Source organism: Aphidius gifuensis, linkage group LG4 (assembly GCF_014905175.1).
Source record: "Aphidius gifuensis isolate YNYX2018 linkage group LG4, ASM1490517v1, whole genome shotgun sequence".
In the NCBI taxonomy this organism is placed as follows: Eukaryota; Metazoa; Arthropoda; class Insecta; order Hymenoptera; family Braconidae; genus Aphidius; species Aphidius gifuensis.
The window spans coordinates 16,145,362-16,172,347 of NC_057791.1; the positions used below are offsets into that span (position 1 = coordinate 16,145,362).

Sequence of the window (26,986 nt, forward strand, 5' to 3'; positions counted from 1 at the left end):
ACAATAATTTCATTTAAATAATTTAAAATTATTCTACATATTTTATCAAATAAAATTAATAATTATTGTGGTATAAAAAAATCTCTTTTTATTTTTCAAATAAACATTTTAATTTACAAATAAAATTGTTATAATTACATTTATGTAAAATGAATTCCATGAGAATTAAACGCATGCAATAAGCTGAAACAAAAAAAATTTATATAAAATAAATACACTGATTAAATAAATTTGTTTTAATTTTTGTTTAGTAATTTTAAAATTACATTGAAATAAATTTACAATTAAATTAATATACCTTATAAAATCATCCATGTCCATTGATCGAGCACGTTTATTTGCTGCATTAGCTTCATCCAAAACTTTATTGACTAATTCTTTTATATCAAAATTATCTGGTACTTGCTAAAAATATAAATGACATTATATTAATTGTTAAAAAATAAAAGGTAATAATAAAAATTTAAACTTACTATATTTCGAAGACTACAATGAAGTTTATAATTTTGTTCTAACATTGTCATAACTGTTGTTTGTTTAAATGATGCTGAAAGTGTTTTATTTTTTCTTCCAAATGCAATACGTGTTAAACCATCCCATTCTGGATAATTAATTGGTGGTGGTGGAATTTTAGGTTCAACTCTAACAACATTACTCTCAACTTTTGGAGGTGGACGAAAATTATTTTTACCAACTTTAAGTAACATATCAACTCTTGCAAGTAATTGTGTATTAACACTTAAACGACAATAACATTTATCACCAGGTTTAGCAACTAAACGTTCAGCAAATTCTCTTTGAAACATAAGAACAGCACATCTAAAAAATAAATGTATATAAATTTTTAAATTACATTATTTGTTAACAACTTTTAAATTGTTTAATAATATTTACCTAAATTGAGGTCTATGTAAAAGTAATTTAAACATAAGTGGTGATGATATTTGATATGGTACATTAGCAACACAAATATCAAAATATGGTAAATCAGCTTTAAGTACATCACCAACTTTTATTTGTAATTTTGATTGTAAAGCTGTTCCTTGAACACGTTTTTGTAATTCAGCAACCATACGTGTATCAACTTCACATGCAATAACTTTTTTACTTTTTTCCAACATTTTAACTGTCATATTACCTGTACCAGGTCCAATTTCTAATACAACATCAGTTGATCTTAATGCTGCTTTTTCTACCATACTTTCAATAATCATTGGATTTTTTAAAATATGTTGACCAAAATCCTTATTAAACATAATACCTATAACCAAAAAAAAAACATGATTATATCTGACAAATTAACACAATAAAAATATAAATTAATTTATACCTTGTTTAGCAATTTTGTCGTGAACACGACTAGTTTTTTCTGATTTAACTTTCGGCATTTTTAAATTTTATTATGTACTTGTTAATTATTGAAAATCAAGATGTATTGTTGATAGTTTGATACATGTGATCATGTGGATTTTGGAGTACAAAAATATAACGAAAATAATCATCGGTAATTTCCGGATTTATTAGACATCAAAGGTTTGTGTACACCACAAGTAGAATACTTGAAGTTAGCCGTTAATGTTGATTTTTTAATCTATTTTTTTTTTACATTTAGAGTTCCTTTTACATGTAAAATTATTAAAAATATATTAAAATCATTCTAAATTACTCTAAAATCATAAAAAAAGATGTAAATATTTTAATTAATCAAAAGAAAATACTACTACAGTGTATATAAACCTTTATCGAAAAATTTCGATATGATTAGTCGAAATTTTTTTGATGGAAGTCAGAACACTTCAGATTGTTCACTGGCTGATTTCGCCATAAGTAGTCATTTTAATAAACTTGTTAAACTTAATAAGTTATTAATTGTTTACTAATAAAATGAATGTCATTGCGAAATCGGGTAATTTTGCTCCTTTTGGACGAGCAACTGTGACAGCAATATCAAATGGTGCATTACCAGTAACAGGAACCGCTAAAGTTCAAGAAAAAAAAGGAGCACTACCACCAACAATCATCAGAACAAATGGCTACAGTTTGGCTCAAGAAATTTTTCAAGTACCATTTACTGTTAGCTCAGGACCTGCAGGTATATATTTTTTTTATATTTATCTTATATTTTTATCAACAACAATCACACAAATATAATTATTACATATTATTTTTTGGTAACTTTGACATTTACTGTACTTTTCATTTGTCCCCTCTTCAAGGGTTATGTAATGTTTTTAAATCAAAGTTTATTAATATAGATATATTTACAGTAACAATTCAATGAAAATTTTCTATATTTAATTATGACATTGACAAATTAATTACAATTGTTTTTGTATTTTTAATTTCAGTGAGCACTCAAATACTTCAAAAACGTTTTGCACATACTGATATTCAAGTACCAAGTTTTGATGCTTATCGTAAAGACATAACAAAAGATCCAGAGATCTGTTGGGAATCAATTGCTGCAGGTATGAAATTTATTTCTAAGAAATTTGTAACAATGAGGTATGATTTTTTAAGGTACTGGTTTGGCAACTGCATATGGAGCAAAAGGATTTGTTACTGATCTTGTCAGTACAATGTCAGCATCAGCTGATGTTTTAGCAAGTTCTAAAATTGAAGTTAAATTAAATGCTATTCCAGAAGGTAAAAGCATGGTATTTAAATGGCGTGGAAAACCCCTATTTATTCGTCACAGGTATGAACATTTTTTTTTTTACAACCAAGTGTTGTTAATAATTTGACAAGTTTTTAATTATTTTTTTTGAAATAATGTCGCAGAGGTCAAGCAGAAATAGCAAAAGAAGAAGCAGTAAATTTATCAGAACTTCGTGATCCTCAACATGATAAAGATCGTGTTAAAAAATCAGAATGGTTAATTGTTCTTGGTGTTTGTACGCATTTGGGTTGTGTACCAATTGCAAATGCTGGTGAATATGGTGGTTATTATTGTCCATGTCATGGTTCTCATTATGATGCTAGTGGAAGAATTAGAAAAGGACCAGCACCTTTAAATCTTGAAGTACCAGCTTATGAATTTAAAGAAGGTGATTTAGTTGTTGTTGGTTAAACATAATTAAATTAATAAAAATAAACAATTGATAAGATAAAATTGTAGTAAAAAAAAAATTGAGTTTTATCTCGTTAAATTATTGATTGTAAATTAATAACAACAACCATTTAAAACAAATAAAATAATAACAGTATGTGAAATGAAAAAATTAAATTATTTTTTCTTTTCATAATAACTGAATTGCTAAACTGTACAGCTTGTTGATTTTAAATAAAATAGAAATGTGGTACTTTATAGTATGATTACATCTCCAATATCATCATTACAAAAAAAAATTACGTCAGGTTTTGTTTTTTCTCAATTGTTCTCAATAATTAAATTTTGTTAAGGTAATTGTCCACTATGCAAGTCCTTGTTGCAAGTTTAATTATTAATAATTAATAAATATTCGATTTTTGTCAAACTCTTTTGCATAGTGAAGGACAACTATTAAAAATTCTACAAAAAATATTAGAATGCTAAGCAATGCTAAGTTAGCCAAATGTAATTTGCAAATTTTAGATGTATTTCTGGGGATATCAAGCTTGCAAAAAAAATAATTACCAGAAAAAAAAGGTCCTATTTAAAAATCTGCATAACACATTTACAATAAAAATATGTATTGGTGTGTTTTAATGCAATTACACATCCAAACCAATTGCATAACATCATGATATTTTTTTTTTCTCCAAGATGAAGATCATCATTAAAAACTAAAAAATCAACTTATTTAAAATTTTTTTTTCATTTTATAGTTAGTTAATTAGCTAATTTAGCTAATGAAAAATTATAATTAGTCTAATATATTTTTAAAAAAAGTAAATAGATGAATAAAATGTATTTTTAAAATATTTTTTTGAGAATGCATCATTTACAACACAATGTGTTATGCAAGAATTGGGGATAAAATAATATTAATAAGTAAAAAGAGAAAGTTCTAAACTTGAATATATGTGAGTGTTTCATGAGCATACATAGAACAACCCCCCCAATTTTATAATCTATATCAATACTACCCTTCTTGTGCTTACTGACCATGACACCAGACGTCGTCTTTGTATGTTTTTATCCTCATTCATTGCATTGCATTTCAGTTTTGCGCATCGTAACGGGGCGTCTGTATATTTTCTAAAAAAAAAAATTTCCTTTCTATTCTAAATTACATTTTACTTTTATTCAGTTTTCAGTCATCATTGCTGCTGGCGGCGTGTCGACAAAATTAAAAAATGACAATTTCGATAATCTAATTTATTATTTGCTAAAAAAACTTTATAAATCAATACAAAAAAAAACAATTGAAGTTTATCATTATTTATACTTGAAAAAAATATCAATACAGTGCACCCTAAACAGACATAAAAAAAAAACAACCCGTCACTTTATTATTCGACCTTGAAATTATTAAAAAAAAAAAACAAAATTTTTGAGTAAATGAATATTTTTTTCTACTTTCTAATGCCACCATTTTAAATATATTAATTTGACAATATGTAGATTGTTTTTGTTATGTTTTTTTTTATATTTAAATTAAAAAATAAGTGATGTGATTTTGTGACAAGGATCGAAATGTGTGATAGGATAAGAAAAAGCAAGAAGCCGGTGAAGGCTGGACAGAAGCTTGACTAATCTCTTCATTATAACGTGAGTTTTTTTTTTTTTTTAATTTAACATTAATTATTTTATAATAATCATGATGCTGTTTGACAATAAGTTTGGTTATTTTTATTTTTAATTTTCCTCAAGTTGACATTACATGATTTATTATTAAATTCATAAAAACACAATACTATAAAATTAGTATTGCTCAATTTTTTTAAAAATAATAATTAGGTATAATTATTTTTGTAAGGGCAAGTCATGTCATATTGACCCTTCGTTAGTTACAGCCATGGTATGACATTTTTTTTTTTTTTCCGAGAGTATTATTGATTGTACATATTGTATGTATTTATTGCTACTATGTTAGCCTGTTCCGAATAACAGCCAAATTTTATTATTACTATTTGCAAAATAATAGTATTAAAGTATTTAATTATTCAAGTTTTAATTTATTTTTAACAATGTTTTGTTGCTATTTTGTTTTACATTTAATTGTCAATTTTTATATACAAGTGTCATTCAAGTAAACAAACAATAATATTGTTTATAAAATATACAAAATAATGTTAATTAAATTGCACAATTATGAAAGGGTTAATCGAAAAAATTTCAACTAAATTTTTAGGTAATTAATGGTCAAAATTATGTTGTGTTATTGTCGTCAAACTAAAAGATATAGATGTTTTTTTTTACTCGTCTATTGATTTTTAAAAAGAATATAAATATTGACATAAAAATTTAATAATTATTGTTTATTATTGTCATGTGAAAGTAGTGAAATATTTTGTGAATGTTGTTGTTTTAATATTCGGGTAGCTGTATATAAAATATATAAAAAATGTGATAAAGATTTCTCGCTAGCTGGATGATGCAAAATAAAAAGTACGCATGCGCATGAAAATCACCCATTTGCACAACTAGATTAACACAATTACGCCGAAATCCTGTGAGTACGACCTTAAGACTTAAGGGTTGTATAACAGCTTCCACCAAGGGTTGTAACAGCAACATTCAATAAATTTAAACTTTTGTGATTATATTTCAAATTAATTAATCGAGTTTTCTTAAAACTTTTACTACTCCAATATTCAAGAAAACTAACAAATTATATCTATAAAATATATTGTAATTAAATTTACAATAAATACAATAAAATAAAACGTGGAAAAATATAATTGAAGTATTTTTCAATTCGAAAATATTTCGTGCTAAATTAATTTATAGAATTCTCCGCATATTTTTTGTTTTATCTCGGAAAAATATGAAGAAAACAACTTATTTTTTTTTCACCATAACAACTAAAAGCTTTCTCTTATTCAAATAGTTGTTTTGATATTAAAAAAATGTGGATATATACTTTCTAATTTTTTGCCAAATATCTATTATTTTCTGCTCATTTACCGTTATACTTATACTATTTTTAAAAATATTTATATATTGACTAAATATTTCTCCGGCTGACTTATTTATTGAAGAAAAAAAATTTATTATAATTATTTTTCTATGATTCTTTATTTTTTTTATGGAGTTAATTTGCTTTAATCATCCCTTGCATAAAAACTTGCAATTACACAATTAAATAAACCCTTAATTATTCAAAAAACTAAAAAGCAAAAAATTATTTTAAATAAATAGGATACTTTGATTGATATATAACGTTATATTTTTTTAGTATATTTTGCAAATTTTTATATTTTTGCGGAAATTTGATATACAACCTTAATAATGGAGAAAACAGCAGCAATAGGCGCCAGGCGGGGGTGCAAACATTGACGGGCGTGACGTGGTCCAAGTAAAATGTACGCCCATGTTAGTGATATAGCCCCAGCAACTAACATCAATCTTTTTGCCAAACCATGATGAATACCGTAAATATCATAATATTATTTATCTTCAAGTAATATTTTTATTTAGACACCTGTTTAGAAAATACAACAAAAATAATTTATGGATCTAACGATTAATAACAAAAAACAAAAACAACAATTGTTGTTGTTATCTCTAACTTTATATTACATTGTAAATAAACGTATAAATTATTTATTTAAAAATTAATTAGAAATATATAGATCGCAATAATTGAATTTACAATAAATAAATTTAAAAAATAATTTAAAATTTGTTTAGAAAAACCGTTCTATTAAATATAATTTGTTCATATACTAATAGGCAAATATACTATAGCAAAAAAAAATTGATCAATTTAAAATTTGCCATATACATAACCTTAATTTTACAAACAATTCTAACGGTTTTATTTTTTAAATTTAAAGTTTGCAAAATTGCCACTAGGATAGTATGATTTCACGCAACCACCATACATCACCTGTCATTTAATTTTTTTTTTATTTTTTTTTATAATATACGGTTCAAAGAGTAAATAAAAAAAAATAAAAAAAAAAAAAGATTTTTATGTTATTATTTTGAATTTAAAGTTTACAGCTAACGCAACTAAGATTTATGAGAATATTTTTTTTCTAAGAAAAACAACTTGATTTTTTTTATTACTAAAAAAAAAATTTTTTTATTCACCAAACAACCTCGTTTTTCACCCTTTTTTAAAATTTAAAAAAAAATACATTTTTTTCTATTGTTATTAATATTCGTTTTTCTATGTAATACTATTTTCAATGTTGTCCTTGTAAATTAGAAAAAGACAGTTTAAAACTCGTCTTAAAAACCTCCTATTCCAGTTTTTCCCTTTCCCTTGAGTATACTTGCGGGTATACCCACTAAAATTTAGTTAAAAAAAAAAAAAAAAAAAATCTGATAAAGGTCATCGTCTCATGCGCAATTCACGGCCGTATATCTAACTCACGGTCATTTCTTGTCACACGTGATACTTTATTTCTCTCTCTTTTTATGATTCTATTTCGCTTTCTGCACGCGCATTGTAGATATTTTAATATATACTACAAAGTTACAAGATTCTACAAACATAATAGTTATATTTCAAAAATTATGACCATGCTTAGAAACGAATAGAAATCTTGTTATGTATAGTTAGAAATAATTCACAGTATTTCACATTAAAATAGTAAAACATTTAAATTGACAAACAAATATTTGTTATTAACTTTTTGATAATATTTTTTTTTTACATAGATACTAATAGATTTCATCTAGGATATATATATCCGCTATAAAATCTATATGCTGCAGTGAAATAGAAAAAAAAAAATAGAATATATTTTGATATAAAAATTCAAGTTTCTACAAAAACTGGTATTTTTATTTTGTTTTTAAAATTACAGCTATTTTTTATTGGTACTATTTCTAACAAAATTTGCAAATTATAAAACTGGTTTTTTTTGTCATTCATATGTATTTTTTTTTATTTTCAAATTACAGTAAATTTTTTTTAATCAAAAAAATTTCTCTAAAATTTTTCCTATATAGTTTCTAAATCATTTAGCCAATATAAAACCATAGACATATGAAGTCTTAAAAAATAATTGATTAAAGCTTTTGTTATAAAAAAAAAAAAAAAAAATAGTAAAATTAATTTATCATTGATCCAACTAGTTGAAAATAAACTGCGCATCAGAAGCATTAGAAAAACAAAAAGTAACACGATATATAGAAAAAAAATTAATTTATAATAATCTAATGATTTTATTTTGAAGAAATATGAATTCAACGTTGAGGTTGTCCAAGTTAAAAAATATATAAAAATAAAAGTGTCATTAACAAATGGATTCATTTTATGATGGCCATTTATTCAAGGTTTATATAAATATATTATATAAATATTTATTTATATATAGCCAAGAAACTTTTGGTAGTGTTGATGGATAACATTGTCATTTTAATAAATGCATATATTTATAGAAAATTGATATACTTATAAATATATATGTGTGTCGCAAATGAATCTATTGAACAACGTGGATATATTTGTGGCAACTCAGCACCTGCTTTGTGCTGTGACCTCAATGATTGTCACTTCCAATCGCATTCATCCAAAAATAAAAAATAAAATCATTGGATATATTTATTATCTTATATATTTTATTATTATTAATTTTTCTATTATCATCAAAATATAATAAAAATATTCAACTTTAATAATTTATATATAAATTAATTTTGAAATAAAAATGTTCGGGTCTTAATTAATCCTTGATTAATTAATGACGTGTTTTTTATTTTATAAAAAACAAAAAAGTAAATTTTATTTTCTTGATTTATTAATAATCAAACATAATTTTATTATTATTTTTAAAGCCAGTAATAATAATGCGAGTAAATTATTTAATTTTGAATGCATGTTTATAAAATATTTTTGTTAATTTTTTAATTGTTTAATTGCATTTTAAATTGAAAATTAAAAAACAACTCTGTTCGGGAATTGAACCTGTGATCATTGCTTCTTGGACAACTGCTTTTATAAAATATTTATTAAACATTCGCTGTTAATTTATTAGAAAAAAAAATATAAAGAAAAATTGTCGTTAAAAAATTTCCAAACATTATATACTGATGATTAATGAGTCATCACATGATCATATATACTGATGATTAATGAGTCATCACATGATAACTCAACTTTTATAGTTTTTATTTAAAAAAAAAAAACGTTGTAAAAATCTAAAAAAAAATTATGTAAGTAATTTTTTTTTTTTTTTTGTTAAATAAACAAACTAGAACATGAAAAAATAAAAAAACACATTAACGCACCCTAATATACATGTACATAATACATACACATAATGTTAGCGTATTAAACATGATAAAAAATTGCGTTTATAGGGTTTTAAAAAAAAAAATAAGCATAGAAATAAATAATACGATAAAAAGAGATAACCCAAAAAACAATTAAATAAGTGAGTAAGCAAGTGCGTGCAAGTTCGTCAAACGCATGTGCGTGCGGAATCAAAAAAAAAAAAAAAATTTTCCGTGTGTGTGCATGTTATGTGAGTTGGAACCGCGCGTGCGACCCCGTAATGACCTTGAGTTCTCCCTTCTTCATATATATATATATTTTTTTTGATTACTCCCACTCCCTCTAATTCACCTCACTCAACCTCTCAATATTCAAAAAATTCTCAATACTTTTAAATGACAAATAGACAAGGTGTGAAAATTGATAAATCTAATTTCAAGTTACATATTTTACTTGAATTATTATTATTTAAACTAAATTCAAAAGATAAAAATAACAATAGTTAAAAAATTATATTAGAAAAAGCTTTCGCAGTTTCTTAGAAATTGCCAAAGGGTCAATCTACAAAATTTCTCTTCTAGAAAAAAACGAAAAAAATAACCTTTCTTTCTATTTTATTTTTTTCGTTTACCCTTTTTTTTTTTTCTACTTCCCTCAACGTTGACTTTTTGCGTGATATCATGTTAACCACTAAAACAATAGTATTTTAAACAATTAAATTTTTTTTTATACAAGTTTTATATATAATTTTTTTCAACTATATTAAAAAAAGAAAATATATAAATAATTAATCGCTTTATTATTGTATTTTTCTATAAATAAATAATAATAGAAAAATTTATAAATAACCAGAATATTTTATTTACTAAAGTTGTCTTTTGATCGGACGAAAAATATATAGTTATAATTATTTTTTACTATAATCAATAATAGTTAAAATTAAATAGTTAATAAAAATAAAATTAGTAAATTCAAATCAGCAGGTCATCTTAATAATTTCTAAATTATAAATACACTATCGCATAGTAGTAGTGCATAGTATTCTCTGTTAATAGAACAGTACTATTATCAGAAAAATATATAGTACTACTATGCATAGTACATTTTTTATTTGACGACATAGCAACGAATTAAGCTCAGTTAGCAAAAAAACAACAGCTTAAAAAATTCTTATACAAAGTACATAGTACTTTTTGCACTATGTATAAATACATAGTAGTGCATAGTAGTATAATTTACTAAATAAAAATATCTATATACTCCTATGTACAATTTTAATAAATATTAAGTCTTTATTTGATCATATAGCTTCAAAATAAGCTCAATTAATTATCGCAATAAAAAAATCACAACTACTATTATTAATTAATAAAAAAATAATTTATCCATAATAAATAGTCTTGTAAATAATTTTAAATTGTCTTAAAATACTTGATTTATAATTTATATATTGATAATCATTATAAATGTACATTGTCATTAAAAAATTTTTATCACATAATCGGAGTGTAAAATTATAAGGTCTATATGATGCGATCCGAAATTTTCTCAGAACTGTTATTGTGTATATATTCATTTCTAAATTTTTTTTTTTTATTTTATATATATTTTATTTGGCTGTTTATTTCGCCACTTGTCGGTTCGATCTACTCGTTCACTTCTCCTCCAACACTGCGCGTGTGTTCCCTTTTTTTTTTATTTATTTTCCCTCTCTTCATGTTCATAGCGTCATTCACTCGTTACCAAATCTCCTCTTGTTCTTCTTTATATTTCGCCTTCTATACTATTATATATATATTTTTGATCACCGCTATATACTTCTTATACTTTTTTTTCCCCTACTTTAGTTACACGTGCGCCTCTTTAGTTTACACCGGTTAGTCCAAGCTCCCACGTAGTTTCGCGTTCATCTATTGCTCTCTTGCTCATACTCTTCAACATACATAGATGCATGACGAAATGCTGTACTCATACCAATAAAATACTAGTAGAATGCGTGTATGGGAACTTACTCAATTTTGAACACAGTGCTCCAAGTAACAGCCTGTTGTGACGACTCACTTTGGCTTGTTATCCGAAATGAAAAAAAAATAAAAAATAGTTTTTTGATAAATTCAATAAAACAAACAAATTTTTAAACAACAAATATATATTTTTTTTTTATTTTTAAATAGAAATTTAAAAAGTTACTTTTTTGTGTTAATAAATATTTTAGTGGATTTTTTAAAAATATCAATTATATTGTTGACTTGGAAAATTTAGTTTAAAAGGTTTTTTTAAAAATACATTTATTATTGTTTTTTAAAATAATTGTTTACTGTGAAATATTGTGAAAAAATATATAAATGTTTTTTATTTATTATTTTTATTTAAAACAATACTGAGAAATATATATTTTTTTTTTTGTGCAGCTAGAGTTGCAGCAGTTTGAAGTACACGTGTGATCAACGAGATTTAAAAAATAAAAAAAAAAATTGAAAAAATAAATAATAAAAACGTGCTGGAGGGTGAGAGTGATAGGGGAGAGGGTACTGTGTCAAAAGGTGACATCATGGATTCTCATCAACAACAATTTTGTCTAAAATGGAACAGTTTTGGCAGCAATTTGGCAACAGCATTCTCAAATTTATTCAAAAGCGAGAGTCTAACTGATGTGACCCTGTTTTGTGAAGGTAAGTTATCATTTAAAAAATATAATTTAAATTACAAAATAAATACCTAATATCTAAATTTAATTCGTAAACATTTTATGCATTAAAAAAAATTAAAATTTCAACTGTCAAATTTATATTGTTCAATAGAAAAAAATAATTAATGTTATTTTTATTTTTTATTTTCATATATAATATACGCCTTAATTATTTTTTCTAACGTATTTCAAAATTTGCAATCATCATTATATAATGACCACCGTGAAGAACACATTCATAAAAAAGCTTTCGAAATCGTCAGTAAGATGAACTTTCTTTTCGAATGATTCATCTTTGAAACCTACTTTTTTTTAACGTTATGATTTTTTTTTAAATATAAAATTGAATATTGATTTTTTGAATTTATTAAATGTTTTTTTTGCAAGTATAAAAAAAGCTCAATTTTAAGGAACCGGAATCACTTACCTTCCGCACATATTTCGCAACTAATATTTTCTGTTTGGCAAAATTACACGTGGCTTATCTCAAATGTTAAAAAAATAATTCAAAAAATAAGCAGTAATTATCAAGCGTGGTCCACAAAGATTAGATAATATTATTGCACAAATTTTTCCTCATCAACATATCATAAAAAATTTAACAAACAAATGCTATCAATTTTTGCAGTCGAGGAAATAAAAATTCTGCAAAAATGCACTTGTTTATACAGCAAGTTTTTATTAAATTTTATTGTAAATAAATTTATGATTTAATTCCTTGCTTGAAAACAATCATTTTTAAATGAAAAAAACAAAGAAAAAAAATTTATCAAACAATGAAAATTTGCAATATGCAGTCGCGCCATATTTTCGCACATTTAATAGTAGGTGTGTCGCAAAAATGCATCAAGCTAGTTGGCTGAGTGCGTTGAGAGGAGGGCAACCAATGGTATTACTTTGTTTAAATTTAAACCACCCACTGCACTCTTATACGTTGCATCGTTGCATTTTGTTGGCAAAAAATTTTTTTAAATCACTATTTTCCCCTCCGATATATTTTTTAAAAGTATATATATTTGTGTGTATGTGAATATTTGTCTACCACTTCCAACAGTTGAATATTTTACTGTTGCAAAAAATTTTATATGTAGCAGTTAGCTATCAGCTTTTGTACAAGTACGACCAATTTTTGTTTTCAAAAAAATTTTTTTTCCATTTTAAAACTATATAGGCAATACAAAGAAAGATACAATTTTTTTTTGTGAATAATTTTTTTACATTTTTTTTTCGTTAATATTTGCAATGTGGATTAATTAATAAATAAAAATATTTTTCGTTATTTAGTAGAAATATAATGATGATTATTCATTGATAAAAATCATGAATAACAAAAAATATTTTTACGATGAAAAAAATGTTTTTTTTTTTATTTTATTTTAATTGGATTTATGAAATATATAAAATATCAAATTTTTTAAATCTTTCGAATAATTTATATATTTTTCGTTAAGAGGAATCATTTGAGTGCGTTCAATGCGTAAAAGTCTCGGATCATGGGTCACGAGTTCCCCACCGTCATCACACTTGCCTTCAGTCAAAGTAGGTCTGGGTTACAGTTATGCCTAACAGTTTTTCTCTTTGCCTCTAGGCACCGTGTTAAAAAAAAAAAAAATATTTTTTTTTAAATAAAAATTAGAAATAGTATATTTAAATAACTATATAAGAATGTTGATGCACATTTAGGTTGGCACTTCCACTGACTCAAAAATATTTCAAACGGTATAATCATGCGTAAGGTACTTGTGACGTATATTTTGTAGAAAAATTTGAAAAAAAAAAATATACACATCAAATGTACCATGACACACATAATTTACAAATTCAGCAAAAAAATGTTAAAATAGAAAAAAAAAAAAAAGATTTCTAAAATTTTACCTGGCAATTTTTTTTTTATTTTTTTTCTTCTCAATATGTCATTATGACGTAATTCTATTTGTATTTCCTTTCTAATTTTTGAATATTCTATTTTGCAGCAGTCCAAATAAAAAAAAAAAAAGTGGGATCCCTCTTTCAAATTTCTACCGAATCATTTTATTTTTTTTTCGATGTGATCAAGTTGCATCAGAGTTGAATGTATGTATATGTAAATAACCACTTGTGTTTTAATAAGATATCAGTCAAAAATAAAATAATAGTGACATCGTTATTATATGGTTCACGAGTATTTGACAATAATATATAGAAGCACAGTAACTATAGTAGGTCAAATACCCCACAGCTATCATACACGGTTTTGTGGAGACGGATGTATACGAAAACACTTTCGTTTCTGCTTCCTTGCACGTGTGAATTATTAACGTCATTTCCAAGGCTAAAAAGAGAAATAAAAAATAACGATAAAATGGTTAAGCCATTGCTACTAACAAAGATATATATCTAAGTGTCATCATAGACGGTTTCTATGAAAAATTTTTTAAAATATACATATATTGTTTTTAATTTATTTAATAATAATAATATAATTATTACAGTTTTAAATATAGAGTAGTTTGGGCCTTTGTTTGAGTTAATTTTTTTGGATAAATTAAATATTTTTAGTTAATTTTTTAATAAATTAATCATTGTCATTAACTAATGTTGGGTTATACTTGAAAATAATATATTTTTTACCGTTTATTTTAAAAACAAACAATAAGTAAATTTAAAATTTTGAGGTTAAGTTATTTTTTAAAAATAATATCATCCAATTGGGCAGAAGTAAAGTGGGGATTGTCTATGCTTACGGATTCGCTAAAATTCAAACGGGACGAGTGCGTTGAATTTAAAAAGAAAGGGAATTCAAGTAGTAGTGGGAGGAAGCTGTGTCATTCTTTAGCCAATCAAGTATGCGTAAAAGTAAAAAAAAAAAATAGCCAAGCTACTAAAATATTCAAAATGAAAAATCGATTAAACTAAATTAAAAATTAATGATTCAAGTGGAAATAATAAATAAATTATGCTTCATTTTTTTTTTATTGATAAAGTATTCAGTATAAAAATAAAAAAAAATTACATAGAATATTCTGAGGATGCATGAATTCAGGTGCTCACCCTATTGAAATAAAGTGGCGCACCAAAAACTATAGTGACTTTGGTGTTGATGTTTTTTTAGAGTCATAGTAAGTTTAGGGTATAGCCTTAGCAACCCTTATGATGCATGTACGACTTCATTATACATGCTCAATCAGTCAAGACACTTCTAAACCCTTTGATAACTTGTTATTTATTTATAAAATTTTTATTATATAGTTTAAGAAAAAAGTGCAGGTAAAGAGGCGCAATGTGGTGGACGTTATTCATAGTACAATCTATAAAGCTACATTCTATTTGTGCTAACTTTTAGTGTGGTTAACTCTAACCGATAGATTTTAACCGCATGTTTTATTCATTAAATATAAAAAAAACTTAAAAAAACTCATCTTTAGAACTGACCCATACAGGTTTTCTATCGAGGATAGTCCTTCTTCTAGCAAAAAGAATTTTTTATGTTAGAAAAAAAAAGGTTCTCTTTTGTCTATTAAATGAATTTATTATTCTCAAATTGTTGGAGTATGTTTCTTCTTCTTCTTCTTCTTCTGTAAAAAAAAAATGTAATAGCTAATCACAAATCTGTATTTTTAAATAAGCTTGGTGAAAGTTGTAAATAAAAAATAGTTAACTACAATAATAATGAAGTTTCACCAGAGATGAATAGATTATACATATTAATAAAAAAAAATAACAACAAAGTGGCAACTCTAGGTACATATTTGCTATAGTCTATTCATGCTAACTTACAATGACTGGCACAAAATTGATAGATATATTCAGCCGCATACTTCTTTGATTGCCAAACCAGCTATTAAATATATTAGAAAAACAAAAAAAAAAACAACCATTACATTTGATTATTGAATTATTAGATTTTTTTTTTATGTTTATGAAAAATTATTACTTATTGCACTACCTTAATGTCCTTAATACATGTATTATGCCATATACTCTATGTAGAAAACAAAAATTCATGCGAATTTTAACCCAATCGTGATGCAACAGGATGTTAGTGAGAGTACGTTGACATTGCGCGTGTGACCTCGAATCGATCCGCTCTTTGTCTCTCTCTCCCTCCCTCCCTCTCTCTATTTCTCTCTTTGCTTTTTAGCATTTTTTTTGTTGCTTCCTACACTTCTTCTCTTCCTGTTCTACATGGAATTGTAGAGGGTCTTGTCCTTGAACATAATTATATATGTATTTATAGATACACACATATACATATTAGAATCTATCATAGAATCGCTTTGTACCCGGCATATATATGCTCCAAGCAAGTTAATTTTTTTTCTAGCATTTTTCAAATCTAATGCGTAATGAGCTGAAAAATTATTATAGATACACCGTCTAAGGTTACTTTTTGTTTTTAATCAATTTATTTTCTTACAAATAAAACTAATTATCTCTATGGAAAATAAAATATTTCGATTGATTTTTCGATTCGAAATAATAAAAATTTACAACTTTTAAAAATATTTTTTCTTTTCAAAAGAGTGAAATTATTTTTTTTTACCATGATAATATTTTTTTTTGGGTGAGGGGTAGGGCAATACAGATTGATAACATACTGTTTATATATATTGTATGAAATGGTAACCTTTCCGTCGCCCCAAACAGAAATGTATATAAATATATGAGGCATTCCACGTCAGATATAATTCATAATGGTTTATGTTTTTCTATGCTTACATAAACATACATATATATATTATTATGATTATAACAAGAGACAAATCAAGAGATTATACTTGCTTCTAGTAATGTTATTATATTTTTCATTTTTTTTTTTTTGTTATTGAGTGGTATTTGACACTTGCGTTATGTAGTTTACTATGTACGCGTGTATATAAAAATGTTCAAGTTATTTAATAGCTTGCGCAATTTTTTTTTATTTTCAATTTATATCCAAGAAAATTTAAACATATATATATTTTTTGTTTTGTTATTTTTACGCAAACAGAGATCAATTGAAAAATAATTTATAATTTAATATAATTTTTATGAATAAAAATATAAATTAGATACATGTGTTTAGATATTTTTTATATTATTTTTTTTTTTTTCTTTGAGTTGAATATATCTTTGCATCGTGCCGGCATGTGCAGAGAACAGGAGTGGCCTTGGTTTCACCATTCGGCTATTGGTCGAATAACAACTTTGGTAGAAGTCCGTGTGGATCGCTTGGCCCGGAAAAAAAAAATAAAATATAAAAAAAAAAAAAAATAAAATTAGAAAATATATTATATCAAGCAAACGCGCTTAAGACTTTCGCAAACTCTGCATCGGCCTTGCCAGAGCGATGACCCCGCCAACACACACAGCAATCTCTTCCTTTTCCGATTGGCAAAAGCAGCCAAAAGACACAAAATTATTTATTATTAGTGTTATTATTATTATTATTATTTATATAATTGTTATTGTTGTTTAGTTTTTTTTACATGCTTTTTTTATATATAGATAACGTATATATTGAAAAATAAATATGAATGCGCAGATCAACGCACTATTACGTGTAAAAATAAAATATATATTTGTTGAAGACATATGCAATGCCCATAATCAACTATTCGCACGTGGCAATAAATAAAGATAAAATTTTATTTCATTTTTGTTTTTGATTGTGATTATGATATGTCTTATCTTTAATTTTTTATATTTTTTTTTTTATCTATATACTAATACAAAGCAATTCATTTTTTACTTGTTGATTTTTTTTTATTTTTATTTAAACGAATGAAATTGTTGTATGAGTTATATATTCAAGTATAATTCATTATTAAATTTTATTTATTACAAAATTATATTGTAGATATGAAATTTTAATTGCGTAATACTCTTTTGCAATTTTGAATGTAATTTTATGCATTAATGTAGTGTATATATTTATGTAGGACAAACAAAAAATATTAACTTTAAAATTTGTATGATAAATAGTTGAAAAAAAAATATGCGTGCAGTATGGTATAGTCTATTTGAGCTTAGTGTCGAAGGCTGGGATCGAACCAGGAACTCGGTGTAGTTCTAGTTCAACGCTCTTATCGCAGTTCTCTATTGTTAAAATTATAAATATATATAGTTTTAACAACACACTGAAGTGTTAATGAACCACATTTACTTGATTCATTGTTACTTATATTTTTACTAACCCAGATAAGCAAAAATTAAATTAATTTTTTCTCTATTTATTCGCTCGAATCAAATGTAGGGAAAAAATTTTTTTTTTATACAAAATATTCAAAACAGAATAGCTAAAATAGCAAAAAATGAATAAATATACACCCCCGTGTGGTATACATATATTGATTTCGCATCGTAAAAAAAAAAACTTGATAAAAAAAACAAAAAAAAAAAAAAGCAAGCTTTCAAATTTATATTCAATTTAAAATAACAATAAATATTTATTATTTTTTTTTGATTAAAACACTTATTATTTATTTGTTTATATTTAAATAATTAATACAATGTTAAATATTAGCTTTGTGCTAGTGACAAAAATTAAAAAAAGCATCGTACGGCAAATACCGTAAACCGCCTACGGAAGCACGCGCTGATGAAATCATTCGGTCGTTGGCCCTTGCAAAGAACGATCGACTATATATATTCGCCATTCTTACCAACACATATGATAATGCATTTGTATACATGTGTTTATCGTTTTATGTTTGTCGTGGTACACGTTTTCAAAAGATAGATCAAGTGACATGCGTAGTTTATGCTTGGTCTCATTTAAGAACTTTCATAATATCCAAAAAAAAAAATTTCTCAAGTCAGCATGATACTTGAATTATAGTCTATTGTACAAAAAAATGGCTATGAATATAATAATTAATTGCATAATATTTATATATATTTAATAATAATTTAATTGCAATTAATAAATGAATAAAAATTATAAAATAGTTATTTGAAATATTTTTGTTAAATAAATTTTTTGCCTACGCTGTTTTTCTACACTACGTTTAATTTTATCACACTTGAGTTTTTTTTTATTATAAGAGAATAATAGCCCAAGGGTCATGGAAAAACTTTCATGTATAAGGTTTTATATATGAAGTCTTACAACTTTTTGTTTTTATTATAGATTATATACACGATTCATATTATTTTTATTGATGAATTTTTCTCTTTGTTTTTTTTTTAAAAATTATAGGTGTGACGTTTAAAGCACACAGATTAATCTTGGCAGCATGCAGCAAACATTTTCAAGAATTATTTGAAGGCATGCCACCATCACCAGCTGGTCTTATTGTTATTCTCGATGGCACTAGTGCACAAAATATGGCGTCATTACTTGAATTCATGTATAGAGGTGAAGTTCATGTGTCACAAGAATCATTAAGCTCCTTTTTAAAAGCAGCAGAGTGTCTTCAAGTACGTAAAAAAAAAAAAACACAAACAAAAATTACAATTATTTGAACATTTTAATTTAATTATATCAAGTATCTAACTCCCACATTTTTTCAACTTTATTATAAATAATTCTAGGTCAAAGGATTATCAATTGAACATGAAAAATTAGCAGTAGCACATCGACATGCAGCTGAAAATAATAATTCATCAGTTGAATCCAGTAATACAAATACTGAAGTTTTAGAAGCGGATGCAACCAATAACCGGGTATTAAAAGAAGAATCAACACCAGTTTCATCACCAGCACCAAATTATGCTGTACCCAACATGTATAATTCGTCTCATTATTATAATGAGAGTCCTCAAAAGAGATCAAGGTTGATGAAGTGAGTGAAATTTTTATAATGCACATCACAATTACTCAATTTCGATTTAACGCGTAACGATAATGTTAAATGAGCATGGAAAAATAAAAAGCCCTCATAGTCAAGTGGTTAATGATGTTGTTCAATAATCAATTATCATAATAAACTTCTATATTGAGGTCACATTTTATTTTTCCAAATTGTTCTAGAATGAGTATTTGGAGTAAATGCGATGTTTTGAATTTATAGATCACCAAATGAAATGGATGCCCTTGGTCGAGTAAGTGTACTAAGAGATGGGGCTGCTTTTCGGCCAGCTTCTGCACCACATCAATTATTACTTGAAAATCATTTATATCAACCGTTTAGTCATCCTTCAGAAAATCCAACTCATCCACATACTGCACCTCATACACCCACAGAATTGGAACGTGAACTTGAACGTGAAAGATCTGAAGAAAAAAATAATGGTGAACATAAAGAAAGTGTAGCTGAAGGTAAAAAATTAAAAAAATATAATTATCAAATTGATTTAATATACTTAGTAAATGTATTATGATAAATTTATATTTAATTTTTAATTATAGATTTGCGAATAAAACAAGAGCCAGTAATGTTAAATGATCGTGACAGAACGGATAAATTAGCTGAAAGATTGTCAAATGAAGTTTATCCAAGTGGACGTAATTTTGATACTGGTAATTATGTTATGCCTAGTGAACAAAAACATAATGTAACATCATATAATCAAAGTATTGGACCACTTACTCATCCTCCAACACCTGATCTAAGTCCAGCACCTACGACACCAGCCAAATGGAATTCAAAAATTAACAAAGCAGGAACAGTCAGTACACCAGACGGTGAGTTTTATTTTTATCAATTATATAAATTTTTTTAAACACACTTGAAATATTTTATACTAAATGTCTTTTTAATTGCAATCAAAAGTGTATAAAAATTAAATATATAAATTTCAAACTGTTGCTCAGTATTAGAAGTCTTAAAATTTCGACGAAATTTATTTCGAATTTAAGTTTCTATTGCCGAAGCTATTGCTAGGTTCTAGTTGGGTTAATAGGGTTAATTCTTAGTTATGAATATTATTCAGAGAATAATAACAGGCTGATGACTCAATTACTAATTTGATTTCACCTTGAGATTATAAACAACCTGTTTTCATCAAGAAGACTTGCCAACCCAAAGAGTCAATTACAATATAGGGTAGCTCTCAATGAAATAAATTTTTACTATCAAAACTTTGAAGAATAACCCTTCAAATACTAGCGTCATAAGACTCGATGACTTTCTCAAAATTAAAACTACTTATATGCTCGATATAATTTTTATTCTAAATTTATATTTCATGGTCATTAACAATTTTAATATTTCAGCTATAGTAAAAGCCAATTTACACAGATTTTTTAAACATAAATAATTATAGAAAAATATACTATTTTATTTAGAAAACACAATAGACTAAAATTCTATCAATTTTAATTATTTTTAAATTTTTTAAATTACTGGTCTCAAGTTCGTAGAAAAATTTTCATAATAATACGAGACAAGTCTGTCATTGAAGCTTGAAATTATGCTTATGCTTTTTTCTAAATAATTAAAAAAATTATTAACCCTTTAAAGCATAAAAAAAAAACATAAAAAATTATAAAATTGATTTAAAAAAAAGTATAAATTATCTCGAATTAATTATTTAAAATTTAGAGATAATTTAATTAATTGATTTACATGTAATTTCAATTAAAAATTTTTTTTTTAAATGCTCAGTGAGGCTTATTTTTATACTTGATTTTGTTATTTTAATGAAAAAAAAAAATGGACGTTATTCGAGCTCTATGGCATACAGTTTACCCCTTGTATTTCGTAACACAAAATACTTTCAGTTCGACCTTAAATATCGTCAGGAAAGAGTAATTTCAAAGTAAGCCCCTACGTTGTAGAGTTCATACAGTATTTCTGTCGCTATGCTGCATATTGATCGACGCAGACCCGAACATTGTATGCGCTGGTGCTATTTTTCATTTACGTTATCTGGAATTTTATATTATTCTAATATAGTTTTATCAAAATTCATAATTAAAATTCATATTTAACATTGATATTTTTATTTTTTTAATATTTATTATTATTTAAAATATATATCGAAATTTTTAAGTTGAAAAATCATTTAAATTGTTATTTAAAAAATATATAAATTTTAATAATTTTAAATTTTTATGAATAAAAGAATTTTCTCAATGTCAAGAGAAACTAAATTATTGTAGATTTAAAAATCAAATACACAAACTCGTGGCTGGGTCTGATAAAATCTCAAGACCTTGATACTAGGTGTGTTCAATTTTTGTTATATAGATTTGTTAACAGCGCTGTGCTCAATCGAGGAACTAGAAAAAAATTTATACATAATTTTTGTTCAATGAATAACTAATTATAAATTTAAAAAATTTTCTTTTTTATCATCTATGACGGTTTTACCAAGGCCCAGAGAAACAAATGGAACTTATCACAAACCGTGATGGCAAAAAAAAAAAAAATTAAATTAAAAATTGCATTCAGCATTTTCAGATCAATATTTTCGACAAATTTTTTTTGCATAAAATGCATTAGAAAGCTGACTTGATTGTCCAATAAATTTTGATGATTGACCTTGAAAATTAACAACAAAAAAAAAAAAAATAACTAAAAATAAAAAAATTTACTTTTTCTACAAATAGACTTTTGTTTTTTTTTTTCTTTTAATTGTTAATTTTTTGTTGTAATTTTTCAAGATAAATTATCAAAATTAATTACTAAAATAAGTCTGTATTTTAAACAAACCTGTCGAAAAAAAATTACTTGAAAATGTCCGTCTGTAAATGTTGGATCGATTTACGAATGCGTAATTTTTTTTTTTCGCCATTACGGTCTGTTGAATAAGCTCGATGCAGGGAATGCCCAGGCACTTATACCTTGATAGTATCAAAAAATAAAATAAAATAAAAAATTACCATGAGATTAACACACATATAAACTGTAATCTATTTAATGGCTAAAAGGCTTATCTCCACATCTTATAATATTTATTAATGTATTATATTATTTATTTTTTCTTTTTTTTCATAGGTAAAAAGCTCAAATGTCCATTTTGTGATCGTTTATATGGATATGAAACGAATCTTCGTGCTCATGTAAGACAACGTCATCAGGGAATAAGAGTGTCATGTCCATTTTGCTCACGTACATTTACAAGAAACAATACAGTTAGACGACACATCGCACGTGAACATAAAAATGAAATGAGCATAAAAGCATTTCAAACGGCAACTCATCAAGTTGCTGATACTGTACCACAATAAATAAATCCCAGTTTACTTATTCTTGGATTGGATACTCAATTATAAAGAGACAAAGTATAAAAATATTATACTTGAAAAGAAAAAAAACAAAAAAAAAACATTTCAAACAAGAATAAAAAAATAAGAGAAGCCGGCTTCCAAAATAAAAAATGGAATATTCAGCTACTTGATGAGCCATAATTTAAAAAATTTGGTTCATAATCTCTTTATTGTTTTATGACCAAGAATGGTGATACCTTACTACAGTTACCTGTTGACCTTCCTTCTACTTTTCTCTTTTTTTTTTTTTCGTTTTTATTATTTTTTTTTTTTATGACAAAAATCTCTCTGATTTATTTGCATATACGTTTTATTTATATTTATCTACCTCTTTATTAAATACTATAGAGGTTTTAAATACCTCAATATTTTTCAGGATGAAAATATAATAATATAAGAAAAATATTAAAAAATATTATCAATAGACATGATTTAAAATAGACGTACAATATTTGATGCAAGTAAAAGACAAAAATGGTATTTAAAAATTCAAATAATTTTATTAAAATATAAAAAAAAAAAGAATCTGTTTATAACTCAGTATATTACAAACGACATTTATTTTCAAATAGATAGAAAACTTGATTAATATTGATAGGTAAAAAATATAACGCTGTTTCAAAGAAAATAAAAAGAGAAAAATAATAATAAAATATAACAAAATCACAAAACTAGTCAATGAAAGTGCAACTGTCAAGTAAAATTTGTTAACTTTTATTCGAAAAATTGATTCGTTTACGTGGGTATATAATAACTATATAGTAAATAAAAAAAAAAGTCATAGAAAAACTATATAAATTTTTTTTTTCTTTTTTTATCTTTTTTTTTAATTGTTATAATATTATTAAGCTTAGCTGAAAAATAATATAGCAAGCAAACGTTTAAAAAAAGAAATAAAAAAAAAAAAAAAAAAAAATTTAAATAGTTTGAATGAACTAGTTTATGATTATGAGATCATAGGTGTATGTTATTGAATGATTGATGATGCAAGTGACACACAGAGTCTACATATTAGTAACTTAAAAAAAAAAATTGCAAACACAATAAAACTCAGGTAATTTGTAAACTTTTATCTTTAAATATTATTGTCTTCTATTTTTTTTTTTTGTTTATATTTGTTTTCATATTTTTTACATTACCGTATTATAATCTGTGAAAAATGATAATTGTGATCAATAATAATGATTACAAATTGTAAATATTCATAAGTAAAATAGAAAAATAAAAAGTGATTAACGGACTGCTGCAGATAAAACAAATATAGAAAAAAAAAATAGAAATATAATTTTTAAAAATTTATAATTTCTATCAAATATATATGCAAAGTAACAGAATAAATAAATAAAATTTTTATATTATATATAATACAGATAGCCGACAACTGCCATGATTACAATATTCAATTTTTATAAGACTAGCAGCATTTAAAAATACATAGTAAATTTATAACGATAAATGAAAATACATATATATATATACTGTACGTCCAGTTGAACTGATCATGTAGTACTTAGAAAAATATAATGGTGGGCATAAAAATAAAATTACAAAAAATAGTTTCATAAAAAAGTGCCAATTTAAATAGCAAAAAAAAAAAAAACAATCAATCAATCAACTCAAACAAAAGAGAAAAAAAAATTGACAGAAGTTCTTTTATTATTATAAATGATTATTATTATTTTACTGAAAGATTATAAAACTTTTTTAATTATAATTGATTTCATTGATTAATATTTCTTTGTATATTATTTTTTTGTTTATTTTTAAAAAAATCAGTACTATTTTTTTTGTTATAAATAATAACAGTGTTTACTAGAAAATTTAGGAAATACAGTTAATTAAAAATTACACAAAAACAAACAAGTTTTATTTTAAATATTAAAAGTCATTGTGGTGTTTAAAATACCATTGATTTTTTGTATCGAAATATATTTTTAATTGTATGATTAACTTAAAGGATTATTTGGTTGTCAAGATATGAGTATAAAAATTTATGATTATTGAAATATGTTATAACAACAGAAAAATTGTTTTAATTATTTATTTGATGACTCATAAAATAGCCAAGTAGATTTTTTTTAATAGTTAATTGTATAATGAATTTTAAATGCAATAGTCAAGTTTTATAAATAACGAGTTATTAAAAATGAAAAATAATAAAAAAAAAAAATAAAGATATATAAAAATAGTCAATTAAAAATGAGTAAAAAAAAATAATGAATTGATTGCTTGAAAAATAAAATAAAAATAGATTGCAATTTACAGTAAAAATAGTGGATATTTAAATTTTCTAGAAATATTGTGCCTTTATATTTTTCATATGTCTAAAGAGTAATTTAACTCATGCATTATCATAATCATTATAAACACAGTTTATTTATTGCCAATCAGGCTATAAAAATATTGCAAAGTATTTACAATTCACAAATATAACATTAAAAAAAAAACTATAAGCAATATCACATTTTTAATTTCCATAAATAAACATTAAATTTTTTGTTTTAAAATATTAGTCTATTAAAGTTAAATATCTGCTTTATAACGAGATGCCTATCATGAGTTTATCAAAGTCAATAGAATAATAGAATTTTATTTAGTGTTTATACAAGTCACAAGGTGCAACAGATTTATTTTTTTTTTTTTTATACAAATAAAATAAATATACAATAAATACATAAAGCTGCCAAATTCATAAACAAATAAATAATAGAAAAATAAATTAGAATATGATAACAAGAACAAAATGAAATCTACTACCTCACATATAGTTTTTTTTTTTTTTTTCATCAAAGTACAGGGAACATTCTGTCAATCTAAAAATAATATATAATAAACTTAGTAAATTAATTCATCAATACTTGATTCAATGATTAATTTAACAATAAAATTCAAGTATTTTTGATTTAATTTTCATATAGATAATTGACTTTTATTAAATACATTTTTTAAATTTCTAAATAAACTAAATATTTCGTCGGTTTAACAAAATTTAACATGATTGTTTTTCATTAATTTTTTTTTATTATTTTCAATAATTATTCAAGCAAATAATATTATTTATAATTTTGGTAAATAATAAATATGTGTAAAAAACTATATATTTAAAGAACCAAATAAATAAATATCAAATCATGTTGATTGCTAACAGATTCCATATACAATAATAAAAAAAAAAACAAGATAATTGTTTCATGAAGTTTGCAAAAATAGAAAATTTATTTAAAAAATACAAATAGAAAGAAAAAAAGAGTCACAAGTTTGACTTGACGATATAGTATGAATTAAATAAATGTATAAATGAGCTGGATGAATGAATAATTTAGTACTAATAATGAAAAGTACAAATGAATTTGATTATATATGCTGATGACTGTATTGTGATTTTAGTAAAATCCACGTTGTTGATCTGTGAATAATTTTGTGTATAGCCCACAAAAAAAAAAAAACGTTATATGCACGTAAATATACGTGATTAGAAAACTCTTTTCCTGACTCCTTGCACAAAAAATTAAATAATATATTACTATAATTAAGGACAAATATAAAATGCATACAGACAAACAAATACGTCATGAAAACTATATTGAAAAATAAATATTTAAAACAAAATAAAACCTCAAAGTAAATATAGAATTATCAAAAACAAATAAAAGTATTTTATAGAAATATTTCACAAAAATTATCAACAGTCTTTTTGGCTGAAATTTAAAAATAAATTATTAACAATTTTATTGTGCGTATGCATTTAACATTCATTGGTAAAAAAAAATTACAAAATATTAGATTATTAATTAATATACAAGAAAAAAAACTAATGGAAATTAAAAATAATGAAAAAAAAAAAATTCGAAAAAAAATTATAAA

At 24.4% G+C, this 26,986-nt stretch overlaps 3 protein-coding genes across 5 annotated transcripts; 2 read left to right on the plus strand and 1 right to left on the minus strand.

Annotated features, from left to right (window-relative positions):
* Positions 1-67: 67 nt before the first annotated feature.
* Positions 68-1,509, minus strand: LOC122855261 (probable dimethyladenosine transferase). Its single transcript, XM_044156484.1, has 5 exons — positions 1,331-1,509; positions 895-1,261; positions 474-819; positions 299-405; positions 68-183 (listed from the first exon to the last, which is right to left on the minus strand). The coding sequence occupies exons 1-5, from the start codon at positions 1,386-1,388 to the stop codon at positions 141-143; spliced, it is 921 nt and encodes a 306-aa protein (XP_044012419.1). The 5' UTR covers positions 1,389-1,509; the 3' UTR covers positions 68-140.
* A 268-nt stretch (positions 1,510-1,777) lies between these two features.
* LOC122855263 (cytochrome b-c1 complex subunit Rieske, mitochondrial) lies at positions 1,778-4,161 on the plus strand. The gene is made up of 4 exons (XM_044156488.1): positions 1,778-2,092; positions 2,349-2,468; positions 2,521-2,698; positions 2,782-4,161. The coding sequence occupies exons 1-4, from the start codon at positions 1,885-1,887 to the stop codon at positions 3,068-3,070; spliced, it is 795 nt and encodes a 264-aa protein (XP_044012423.1). The 5' UTR covers positions 1,778-1,884; the 3' UTR covers positions 3,071-4,161.
* On the plus strand, positions 4,140-26,590 carry LOC122855262 (zinc finger protein chinmo). 3 transcript variants are annotated; one of them, XM_044156485.1, is made up of 7 exons: positions 4,140-4,693; positions 11,729-11,989; positions 19,166-19,386; positions 19,501-19,751; positions 19,980-20,227; positions 20,318-20,593; positions 22,851-26,590. In XM_044156485.1, the coding sequence occupies exons 2-7, from the start codon at positions 11,869-11,871 to the stop codon at positions 23,081-23,083; spliced, it is 1,350 nt and encodes a 449-aa protein (XP_044012420.1). In that variant the 5' UTR covers positions 4,140-4,693; positions 11,729-11,868; the 3' UTR covers positions 23,084-26,590. The 3 variants fall into 3 exon arrangements, with proteins under 3 accessions (XP_044012420.1, XP_044012421.1, XP_044012422.1); XM_044156486.1 differs by lacking the exons at positions 4,140-4,693; positions 11,729-11,989 and adding an exon at positions 13,450-13,545; XM_044156487.1 differs by lacking the exons at positions 4,140-4,693; positions 11,729-11,989 and adding an exon at positions 13,490-13,549.
* Positions 26,591-26,986: the final 396 nt, after the last annotated feature.

Excerpts from the sequence above, each read along its gene's own strand:
- LOC122855261 (XM_044156484.1), bottom strand. The coding sequence starts at position 1,388 with ATGCCGAAAGTTAAATCAGAAAAAACTAGTCGTGTTCACGACAAAATT. Across the intron at positions 820-894 it reads TTACATAGACCTCAATTTAG|ATGTGCTGTTCTTATGTTTC; the intron begins GTAAATATTATT and ends TTTATTTTTTAG. Across the intron at positions 184-298 it reads GACATGGATGATTTTATAAG|CTTATTGCATGCGTTTAATT; the intron begins GTATATTAATTT and ends TTTTTGTTTCAG.
- LOC122855263 (XM_044156488.1), top strand. The coding sequence starts at position 1,885 with ATGAATGTCATTGCGAAATCGGGTAATTTTGCTCCTTTTGGACGAGCA. Across the intron at positions 2,093-2,348 it reads TGTTAGCTCAGGACCTGCAG|TGAGCACTCAAATACTTCAA; the intron begins GTATATATTTTT and ends TTTTAATTTCAG. Across the intron at positions 2,469-2,520 it reads TTGGGAATCAATTGCTGCAG|GTACTGGTTTGGCAACTGCA; the intron begins GTATGAAATTTA and ends TGATTTTTTAAG.
- LOC122855262 (XM_044156485.1), top strand. The coding sequence starts at position 11,869 with ATGGATTCTCATCAACAACAATTTTGTCTAAAATGGAACAGTTTTGGC. Across the intron at positions 19,387-19,500 it reads AAGCAGCAGAGTGTCTTCAA|GTCAAAGGATTATCAATTGA; the intron begins GTACGTAAAAAA and ends AAATAATTCTAG. Across the intron at positions 20,228-20,317 it reads TAAAGAAAGTGTAGCTGAAG|ATTTGCGAATAAAACAAGAG; the intron begins GTAAAAAATTAA and ends TTTTAATTATAG.